The 12129-nt window shown below is 27.4% G+C and overlaps 2 protein-coding genes across 2 annotated transcripts in view; both read left to right on the forward strand.

The window, feature by feature from the left end:
- The window catches only part of LOC125835792 (GDSL esterase/lipase At5g33370-like), a 233433-nt gene that overhangs the window by 28051 nt on the left and 193253 nt on the right, over window positions 1-12129 (forward strand). The gene's annotated exons all lie outside the window — the stretch shown is intronic.
- LOC125835797 (AT-hook motif nuclear-localized protein 20-like) lies at window positions 1972-3583 on the forward strand. The gene is made up of 2 exons (XM_049514898.1): window positions 1972-2655; window positions 3162-3583. Exons 1-2 carry the CDS (start codon window positions 2148-2150, stop codon window positions 3536-3538), a joined length of 885 nt encoding a protein of 294 aa, XP_049370855.1. The 5' UTR covers window positions 1972-2147; the 3' UTR covers window positions 3539-3583.

Here is a 12129-nt window from a genome sequence, read left to right on the forward strand (position 1 = left end):
TGAAATTTGAAGATTTAATTTATGCTCAAATAGATATTTGTAAAAATAATTTCTCAAAAATCATTTTTAAAATTTATGACCAGACACGTTCTAAGTGTTCGAAGCTCAATCACACAGAGAATTGATATTTAAACACGTACTTTTAATTAAGAATGAATATATACAAATCATCCTATTACACGAATTAATTAACTACGCTTCCGTAGTTATATGTAAGATGGAGTTCTAAATTATATTTACCTTGACAGTGTGGAGGACTTTTAGATGTGGAGTGCTCGTTTAACCTATGTATAATTTTTCTTACATTATCAATAGCTTAATGTAATTTTATTTAATTATAGCAGTTTATTTACTTTATCTCTTAAGTTAATGTTTTAGATTTTAAATGAAAAATATCAGTTATAGTAAATTTAACTTACCATCAACGTAAAATGACGTAGATATATACACTAAGGAATCTTTTGATAGGACGCATTAAAAAAATAACGCATAAATTAACTTTGTATATTATTAATATTTTGTTTTGTTACTATATGTTTTCAACCTTATACGTACAACTAATACCTGAAAATTTTTGATATTAGAAAGGCAAGTGGTTTGACTTTATATACATATATATTTAGAAATGATGTCATGTATGTTATTTTTAATATATTAAATTAAACATTGCATAAAAAGTTATAATTTCAAAATAACTTGTACAAATATAAGTAAAACCTCATTAAATTAATACTATGTAAATTAATAATCTATCTAAAATAATATTTTCCTCTGGTCCCAACTTGGGCCAATGGAAAAAATCACCAATCTCGATAAGATAATAAGATACATATTTTCAAAAGACCCTTATATAAATAGTCCTATTATATATTAATAATTCTTTAAAATTACAAATATATCTAAGACAATTTAGTGAAATATGATTCTATTGTTTTTGTTTTTTGTTAAAATTTAAGTGCTCATATCTCTAGTTTTCTTATTGCATTCAAAAGTTTCGGTGTTGTCTTTTTGAACTGCACCATAAAATTGTAAATAGTTCAAGCTTCGAGCTGTGATAAGTGTTTCCTTACGCGTAACTGGTTTCAAAGATATTGTATTATCTTTAACTTCATCATAGATCTACAATTTCTTCTAAACTCTAGATTTCTAAACATGAATCTCAAAACACTCTTTTAATTAATAAATATTAATTTATTAATTAAATGATATCTCTACAAAATAATAATATTTCAAGATACTACCTTATTAATTTAGTGAAGTTTTTACTTATAATCAATAATATTAATATATCATATTCAATATTATTTTTATATACTCTATCAAACGATCCGACCCATTTTAGTGTCTTGGGAGGAAGAGAGAACGTGCAACCCACTACCTCACGAGCACAAGACCCCACGCCACAAAACCCTAATTTCCAAGAGACCCTTTTGCTCTCTTTCCCATTTCTCATTTCTCATTTCTCAAAGAAGACTATATACACTCTAATACCTTAACACAACCATTTGACACACTTTTGTGTCTTAGTGTGTTTCTTATAGTCCCATCAACCGAACTGTGAATTCAGAATTTGAAATTTATAAATTTCAACTTCTAAATTAGTATAATCGAAATTTATTGAGTTCAGTTGATCGTAAATAACATTTTATGTCCGCCTTTAGTCTCCACAATCCCAACCCCTTTTTGTGTGATCTTCGTGTATTTCCTAGAGTCCCCAATACCCAAACTGCGAATTCAGAATTCGAAACTTATAAATCGATCATGTTTGAACGAAATTTATCGAGTTTAATTAGTTGAATTCATAAATAACATTTCACGTCCGCCTTTGGTCCCCACCCCCCAAAATAAAAACGAATATTTTTATAAAACAAAGCTTATAATAAACAAATAAAAACCCACAAAGCTTATAAGTTATAACACTTTCTCTCCTTGTTTCTTAATTATCATCATCACTCTCTCCCCCTCTCTCTCTCCTCTTATGATCATCTCTCTAGCTCCTTGCTTGGATCCTTGTTGAATTATTCAAACAAACAAAAAACCCTAGTCCCAAATTCTCAATAATCTTTGTAAAATTAGCTATAGACTTCAAGAATTTTTTATTTTTTTTTCACTAGAAATTAAAACCCTATCTTTGAGTTATTTCTAACATGTCAAACCCATGGTGGACAGGCCAAGTAGGTTTACAAGGAGTTGAAACATCATCATCCGCGGGTTCGCCTTCTCTCAAGAAGCCAGATCTAGGCGTATCAATGAACGATAATAGTGGTGGTAGTGGTAGTCATGATGAAGATAGGGACCATAGCGACGACCCTAAAGAGGGTGCAGTCGAAGTAGCCACTCGTCGACCTAGAGGTCGACCAGCTGGCTCAAAGAACAAACCTAAACCACCAATATTTGTTACAAGGGATAGCCCTAACGCACTTAGAAGCCACGTAATGGAAGTTGCTAATGGAGCTGATGTGGCAGAAAGTATAGCTCAATTTGCTAGGAAAAGACAAAGAGGTGTTTGTGTTTTGAGTGCTACTGGAACTGTTACTAATGTAACCCTAAGACAACCATCTGCTCCTGGAGCTGTCATGGCATTACACGGCCGGTTCGAGATCTTATCGTTGACCGGAGCTTTCTTACCTGGACCCGCCCCTCCTGGATCAACAGGTTGTTCTTGTTGAACTGTGTGAACATCTCATCTGACTATTTCAGTCAAACTTTTATAGAGATAACCACACTTTTAGTTATGTTATGTTGTCAACATGTTTTTTGTCTGCTCTAATTTCAGGTTGAATTGTGTGATGATATATCAACTTATCTACAAGTTTAAGCTATTTAAAATAACGTATTTTTAATTGCATATATAATTTAGTTATGTTGTGTTTGCTCTAATTTCATGTTGAATTGTATGACCATTATTTCAGGTACAAACATTGAGAGATCACACTTCTAACTACAAAATACTTAATTAGTTGTGTTATGTATTAACACGTCTTTTGTCTGCTCTGTTACTATGTTGATGAATTGTTTGGGGGAAGTGCGATTTTATTAATTACTTAATTAGTTGTGTTATGTATTAACACGTCTTTTGTCTTGTCTGTTACTATGTTGATGAATTGTTTGGGGGGAGTGCGATTTTATTAATTACTTAATTATATTATGTGTCGATGCAGGGTTGACTATATACCTAGCAGGAGGACAAGGACAAGTTGTGGGAGGAAGTGTAGTAGGGTCTTTAGTGGCTTCCGGACCAGTTATGGTAATTGCATCAACTTTTTCTAATGCAACATATGAGAGGCTACCTTTGGAGGAGGAGGAAGAAGGCGGTGGAACGGCAGCACAAGGACAACTTGGTGGTGGTGGATCGCCACCGGGAATGGGAGGAAGTGGTGGTGGTGGTGGAGGACAACAACAACAAGGAGGTGGTGGTATGGGTGATATTCCATCATCAAATATGCCAGTATATAATTTGCCACCAAATTTGCTACCAAATGGTGGACAAATGAACCATGAAGCATTTGGTTGGCCACATGGACGCCCTCCTTTTTAATTTAGAGGTAATTTAATTATGACAAAAATAATAATAATAATTCAAGAAATGAAAATAAAAAAAAAAAGTTTGAGAGGATTTAGAGGTTAGCTTCTTCCTTTGATTATGTTGTATGGTAAAAGAAAATATTTAAAGAAGTTATTTGAGGTCTAATTTATGTATATTGATTTTCTCTTTGAATTTTATTCAAATCATGATTGGGTTTTTCCCTTACTTCAGTCTTCTTCATCTTCTTCTAGTTCTCCTCCTCATCATATTCTTGTTTTTTTTTAATTGATAAGGAAAATATTTTTGAGTAATTTTGTTAGTGGTTTTATCACGGCAAAAAAATCACTATTTTCCCACTAAATGTCTCATTTTGATTGAATTGAGGAAAAAATTAGTACAGTATAATATTTTTATATGGAAAATTAGGAAGTTTTTCCACTATTTCAGTGAGTGTTTGCTTCTCACCGTACATTTTCTTGGTGAGCTGTTGGTTCGGTGAAAAATAAATAAAAAAATCATGTTCTATAACATATTTTCACTAATTTACGGTGAAAAAACCCTATATTTCTACTATATTATTTTAGGTTTCTCTCTTTTTTATTAATTTCCTTTTCCCTATGTTATTTTCTTTGGATGGTTCGTATACTTTGTGCTCCTCCTAGCTAGCTACTCATACCGCTTCTATAATATTTTACTAAATTAAATATAAATATTTAAAAAATATATTTCCTTACTTACACATACACCAAACAATAAAAAATAGTAAGAAATCACCACACATATACGTATTAGGTTTTCTCCCTTCTTATTTTCCACAAGAAAAAATATTTTAAAGGATAAATGTTCTTATAAAGATATTTTATTTCAAAAGTCTCCTTCATGCCAGCAGAGTTAACTGCCAATAAAAAAGTCATAAGACATTAGGTATCAAGACTTAACTAATCTAATTAATGAGATTTATTAATTTATTTATTCATATTAATTAATTTAAAAATAAAATAAAAATACATGCCTTCTCATTTTATTTCTGAAAAAATTGTACAACAAGCCATTTTTCCTGCAAGTAACAACATATTAAGTTATTCATTCTGCATTTAGAATGTTATATAAAAAGATATTATTTTTTAATATTTAAAAAATATTTAACTTTAAAGTTTTTCATTTTACGCTTACTAAAATGATCTATACATAAGTAAATGTTCACAACTCGTTTTATACTACAAAATTTCATAGGTTTTGCATTTTTTTCTCTCCTAAAATTTATGTTTAATATCAAATAGTACCACATATATTGAGACGAAAGAATATTATATTGAATTAAAAGAAGTTCTAGTATTTGATATAAACAATTTTTAGAACAGTGAACAGAGAATCTTAGGAAATAGAGTTTGCTGAATTCATGGAGAAATGGTGCTTTTGATGTAACTAGCAATGACCAGCTTAGAAGAATGTGAAGATAAACTTTCTCCGTCACAAATAATCTGTCGTGTTTCTCTTTTATATATTTCTTAAAAGAGAATTTTTGACTATTTTACCTTGATTTCGTTATGTAACATATAATTTATCTCTACTAAATATTTTTTTTCTATTGAGGTATTTGTAATTTTCAAAATTATTTACTAATGTCTCCATTTCAAAATACTCATCACAATTTTCTTTCTGAAATTAAACGATATAAACTTTGATCAATATTTAAGATGTATTTTTTCATCATATTGATATCAGAAAAATTACAATTTAATCTATTTTTCTTAATTATAATTTTAAATATTCAAATTTTATTTATAAGACATTAAATTAATCTAATCAAATTTAAAAATTAGTTAAACTAACTCTCAAGAAACAAAATGTAACAATTATTTTAAAACAAAAGGAACTAAGTATAAAATAAAGTAAAAAGTAAAATTAATTTTGTCTAAATCTTTTATAAATATCTATTTTTAAAAATTAGACACATAATTTAAAACATATATATAGTCCATCTAGCACTGTCTATTCTAGATCTGATTACTAGATATTATGATAAAACCTGTCTTCTCTGTCAGTTACACAATAAATGGTTCCCATGTAGCTATCTATATATAATAGTAGTAATACTCATATTATTCATTTCCTTTTTATTATATATTTTCATTCATAGGATTGACATATTATCATGTTTTTAAGGATTGGAAAACAAAGGATGCAGGCCAAGTTAAAGACATAATAGGCCACAGTTTTTTTTCTGTAAATCCCATGGTACATGCATGTACACACACTTGTACATTCATGTATCTCTCTCTATATATAGTAGTATTTTTTAATGTTTTATCGTAACGATAAATAGGGTTGATGAGAAATAATCTCTTTATCTCTAAAGTAGAAGAGATGAGATCTCTGTGCACTTTACCATCTTCAGATTCTACTTTATAAGACTATACTGAATATATTTATTATTGTTGTTGTTCACTATTACAAACAGAGATCTTCGCTGCCACGAACCAATTAAAAAGTTGTGTTATAAACTATGATTTTTCACTCATTTTCTACTGAACTAGCTCACTGAGAAAATATATAGTGGAAAACGTACGTATTCTCACTTAAATAATGAAAACTTCCTAATTTTTTCATTTGATAATAATACTACTATATTTTTTTACTATTTCTGCCAATTCAATCATAATGTTTGTGGTAATAGCTATTGAATATTTTTTAATGAAAGATATTTATTATTTAGTAAAGATTATTGTGTTGTAATATCAAGAATATTTAATAATCTGTTCCCATTTCCCAAAGTTCGAAATCAAATTTTCTGACTAATTAATTAACAAATGAAAGGTTTTAAATTTTTAATTAATCTATCCAATTACACACCTCAAATTGAGTTTGATTATTCAAATGTAAAAGAAGTCATATACTCTTATCATTTGAGCTTAATTTTAATTTACAATTTAATTTCACTAGCTCACATGGTGGAGTTTTTGGCTAAAAACATCTCTCAAATATATTCTAAATTTAAATGACATCCCTCTACTACCATAATAAGCAAAAAACATCCGTTAACTCTCCTAAAAATGGTCAGATTCACCCTTTCATTTTTTTTCTTGATAGAAACTAATTGTTAAACTCATTTTTTTTTCATGTAAATGAAGCTAGAATTAACTATGGATAAACATGTGGGGTTTTTCACATATTAAAGTTATAATTCTTCTCATGTCAATATGATGAAAAATACATAGTAAAATATTTATAAAAAGTTCACATATATAATTTGAATCTTAAGAAGTGAAAAGTGTCACATAAATTGAAACAAAAATAGTATTTTTTTATGTAATATCTAAATATGTTACTTTTATATTTTAAAAAATACAGCCATTAGTGTTTATCAAATTTACACAAAAATAAAAATAAAAATAGACTACCTTCATATTTCAAATTTCCTCATTTGTTTAAGAAATACATAGAAAATTATACATTTTTTTCTAATAATATTTTGTTGCTTATCTGATCTGTAATTATATAGGGCAAAAAATAGTTTACTTAAACTATTTTACTCACTTTTTACGGGAACATCCTGGCTGCTACTGTGAAGTTGAGGATGAAAACCCCTCTTTCTAGCTCATTCAGTTTAGTTAGGATTATCTATTACTACTATAAGCTAAGAGAAGAATGGGAGCAAACAAAATGGGGGATTTGTGGGTTGATCAACCGTTAGTTTTTTAACAAAAACTATTTGAAGGATAAATCTTGCCATTTTAAAGATAATTGAGGGATGTTTTTCGTTCATTGTGATAATGCAAGGATGTGATTTAAATTTAGAGTATCGTTAAGGAATATTTTTGACCGAAAACTCTCACATGGTGTGTGCCAAATGGTCTATATTGCAAGTGATTTGGAATTGGAGTTTAATGATAAACAATATAGTGAGAGTGTAAATGACCTAATATAATATCATATCACTTTTTTTTTTTTAAAAATACTCCCATAATTAAGTATTCGTTTATAATAAGTGAAATTAGTAACTTAAAAAAGAAAACAAATTAATGGTCCAATAACTAAGCAACTACAAACAAGTTAAATACACCAATCACGTAAAAAAATTATATTATTTGTGTATATAAATTAAATTTTTAGAATTAAAAATAGAATGATCAATTCGACGGTACAGACTCTCCTTTGGTCTATTGTGTAAACAAGTTGGATTTTAGACAGAATTATATATTGAATGTTACATTAGCATGTATTCTACAAAAAAATGATGAATATTATTTGAAAGAAATTGAAAACTTTATAAATTCACTCAAAATGACAAAAAAAAAACAATAATATGGCTGAAGAAATTCAAAGGAAAATGACAGATTTTCTTTCAAAGGGAAAGATAAAAATGTTATAATCAGTCAAGACTTTTTGACTAGGTCAGAAAAAACATACTAATAAATTAACTTTATTAAAACAAACAATAATGCCCATAATTGCTCAAACAAATTAAAAATCATTTAATTCTTCTAATAAAGGGAAAAAAAATGCAAGAGACATGCACCTACAATATTCAACTACTATCTTGTCGTTTATAAAAAAAAACTACAATATAATATGAAAACGAATATAATATAATAAACACTATATAATGGTGCATCAAAGTGTGGCCGGATATGATATTTCCTCCGTTTCAATTTAATTGTCTTATTTTAATTTGATACAAAATTTTAAAATGTAAAAAAGATTATCGAATTTTGTGATCTTGAATAAAAGATATGTATAATGCACCAAAATATAATTTAAACTTACGATCTTAAACATGTCATATGAAAATTTAAACTAAAGAATTGTTAATCAAACTAAAAATAAATAGGACAAACAAACAGAAACAAAAAGAGAATATTTAATATGCGAGTTTCATAATTTTTGTTTAAACTTTTGCTATATGTATTAAGTGAGTTATTCATACCTATAATTAAATATTTATTTATAAACTTAATTATTATTATATAATAATTTGAGATTGCGATAATTTATAAACTTCAAATTTTAAATTCACCTCAAATTCGACCAAAATATTTGAAAACATTAATTACTTAGAGGACTTTTCATCAATCAAAGAATAGTTTTCTTGTTGTTGCTTTGGGCCACTTTTCTCATTAGCATACGATGTATTACTTTTTATACAACTATACACAAACATTTTTGTGCCATAATTTTTAAATTTGTATAAACAATAATAATATTTATTTAATTTATATTTTTATTTTTAAAAAAATAATAATTTATTGTTATATAAATATATAATTCTAATTTAGATAATCAATATTAATGATTTTTTTTCTAAATTTCATGATTAGTAATAAATGTCATCACAAAATTTGAGATAGAGAATATATTGAGAAATATAAAAAGGCAAAGATGAGTGTTTTGTTTGAGTGGTGCTACAGTTGGCACAATAATGGAATGTTTATTATACAATAAACTGAGGGGTTTCTATCACTTTACTGGTGCTTAGAGGATTAATTAATTAAATGATTAAATTAATTAGGTCAGTGTTTGTTGTGGTCAGTGATTCCTCATTAAACAATTAAGTATTAAATTAGCTGGTGAACAGATGACTTTTAGTACTAATCTAATTTAATTAATTAAAATTAATTTAATCAAGCTTCGATTATTGTATTATTTGTTGTTGTTATTGTTCTCATCTACTTTATTTTTAGAACTTGTTTGACATTGCTGCTAAAAATAACTTATTTTTAGAAGCATTTTTTTTCTTTCTAAAATGACTTTTTAGACAAGTGTTTTTGAAAAAAACAATTTGTGTTTGATTAATTCATTTGAAAAGTGTCTTTGATAAGTAGATTGTGTTTGGCTAATCATTTTTAAAAGTGTGTTTGAGAGTCAAATGACGAAAAATGACAAGTATCAATGCACTTTTAATATTAAGATTATTTTATAAAGAGAGAATTATTTTAAATATCTATTATAAAGTATTGAATTTTACTTTTATTAAATTAATATCTACATATTTAAATTATGAATCAATATTATATATAGATAAATAAAAAAATAAATTAAATATTAATATGATATTAACATAATAATTTAAATAAAAATTTAAAATATCAAGCAAAATAAATTTAAAAATCATTCCACAATTAAAATCACTACATATGAAAATTCACCACAATGAAAAAAAATAATTTTGTGTTTCTTCTTTTTTTAAAGAAGCAAATATTTTTAGCTTTTTCCCCAACAACAGAAAACTCCTTTTGCTTCCAATTAAAAACAGTTTTATATGTTAGCCAAACACCTTAATTTCTCTAAAATAGCGTTTTTTCGTCAAAATAAGTATTTTGGCCTCCCAACAACAATGTCAAACATGCTCTTAACATGACTTCTTCATTACTATATTTCCTTTCAATTCTCGATATTGATATATTTTACTTAAACTGAGGATCTATCATAAATAACTTGTATGCCTTCATAAGGACAAAATTGTGTACACGTCATCCTCGAGAAATTTTACTTTTGAAAATAATTTAACCAAAACACTGTAAGACTAGTGTTCTAATACAATTGGAGTAATTTTCTTAATGACATATTAGCTTGCACGTCACTATTGTAAATTACTTGTTTAGCATTAGCTAAGGCTGCAGATAACCTGCTCATTAAAATAAGAATTTTATAATTTGTTTGATCGAACTTTCAAAATTTATTTATTTTAAAAATTATGAAAAAATATTTTTTTGTATTTAGATAATTAATATCATTTTATCAATATTATTATATCAATAACATATGTTTGATCAATATTCTAGAATATTTATGGAGGAAAAACATGGAGTAATACTTTTTTTTAGCTTATGGAATTAACTTTGGTTGATACGCATACTTATTTCTTTCGTATTCTTAAATATTTGGTCAAATAGTCAACTCTCTACAATAAATATTTTTGAAATTAGGAAAAGAAGAAAACTTTTTTGGCTTCTAAAAAATTTGGCTAAAAAAGGTGTTCATGGGTCGGTTTAAATCGGTTATTGGTTAAAATCAAAATCAAACCAACTTAATTGAATTTTAAATTATCAAAATCAAATGAAACAAAATATAAGATACATTTATTGGTTTGGTTGTTATAATATTCAGTTCGGTTTGGTTATTAGGTTATTAACCATATACAAAAATAAAAGAAATGATTAATTCAAAACATGGGGAAAATATAACAATTCATTCAAACCGAAAAATAGGTAGAACGACTGACATTATAGCATTCCGATCACTGAGTTTATTGTAAATAAAGCTTCAAAATTTACCATTTTGACTTAGAAGGAAGAGACAATGAAATTCTCCGTCCCACCAAGAATTGCATAAACACTCATATACATGAAACCAATAAGATAAATGTTTTCGTCTTGAACATTTTTACTTTCATAAATAAATTTAAGGGCATTAAATTGTTCTAATTGGAAATGACGATTTTGTTTGATTATTAGATAAGATTACCTTTTATTAAGTAGATTAGGGATGACAATAGGGTGGGACAGGTTGAGCTTAACCGGTAAAATTTTCATTCCGTCCCGCTCTATTCTGCATAACAATTTTTTTCATTTTCAACCCGCCTTACCCTGTCCTGCATAGACCCGCCCTGCATAATAATATTTTTTCTTAAAAAAGGTTGTTAGATTTAGGGTAGAACTGGACCAAAAATGTGGATTGAGGGATATTTTTAGCCCAATAAATGAATGAAGGATATATTTAAACATTTTCAAATAGTTCAAGAGTATTTTTGTCCCTTTTCCGTTTCTTTTTTTAGTTAAGTTTGATACTAAAAATAAAATTCAAAAAATAAGTTCATTTTTCATTGAGTTGTATTAATTTAATAGATAATGGCTTAAAATTTTATTTTTTAGAGGTTGTCAATTGGGGAACATGTAAGAAATTATATTATTTTTATTGAACAATTTTCATTTATTATCTTGAATATTTTAGCAGTTTTAAAGAAATTATCTTAATAACTAATGTTCTATCAATTTTACAACATGTAAAAAATTAAAATTAAGTTTGAACCCGCATAAAATCACATATTCGCAACCCGTTCTACCCCACATAGCCTTAAACCCACCCCATCAGTATCTGCCCCGCCCCATTGTCATTAAAGTAAATATAAAGTTTTGTGGCTTCTATTATGGGATAATTGTACAGAATGACAAACTTATAATCTAAAATAAATGGAGTAGCTACTATTTGATTTAATTGCGCCCCGTAGCAAATGTTTGCCAGTCGCCTCTCTCCCTCCAAATTCTCGCTCACCACTCTCCCTTTCTCGCTCGCTCCCTCTGTGCTCGCCTCTCTCGCTTTATACAACAAAATTGTATAAATTGTGTTTCTGTTTGTATAAAGCAAGAGAAAATTGTATATACACATGCAAATACATATATATTCGTCCTATACACTTATAATTATACAATAAAAATATTCCCCTGCTCAGTTCTCTTTTGCCTTTCTCTCTTTCTCGTTTTATACAAACACAAATTATACAATATAATGTAAAATTTATGTTTGTATAAAGCGAAAGAAAATTGTATATACACATGCAAATACATATATATTCATCTTATACACTTATAATTATACAATACAAA

Source organism: Solanum verrucosum, unplaced genomic scaffold (assembly GCF_900185275.1).
Source record: "Solanum verrucosum unplaced genomic scaffold, falcon-dt-bn FXZP01000128.1, whole genome shotgun sequence".
NCBI classification, from domain to species: domain Eukaryota; kingdom Viridiplantae; phylum Streptophyta; class Magnoliopsida; order Solanales; family Solanaceae; genus Solanum; species Solanum verrucosum.

Excerpts from the sequence above, each read along its gene's own strand:
- LOC125835797 (XM_049514898.1), top strand. The coding sequence starts at position 2,148 with ATGTCAAACCCATGGTGGACAGGCCAAGTAGGTTTACAAGGAGTTGAA. Across the intron at positions 2,656-3,161 it reads CGCCCCTCCTGGATCAACAG|GGTTGACTATATACCTAGCA; the intron begins GTTGTTCTTGTT and ends GTGTCGATGCAG.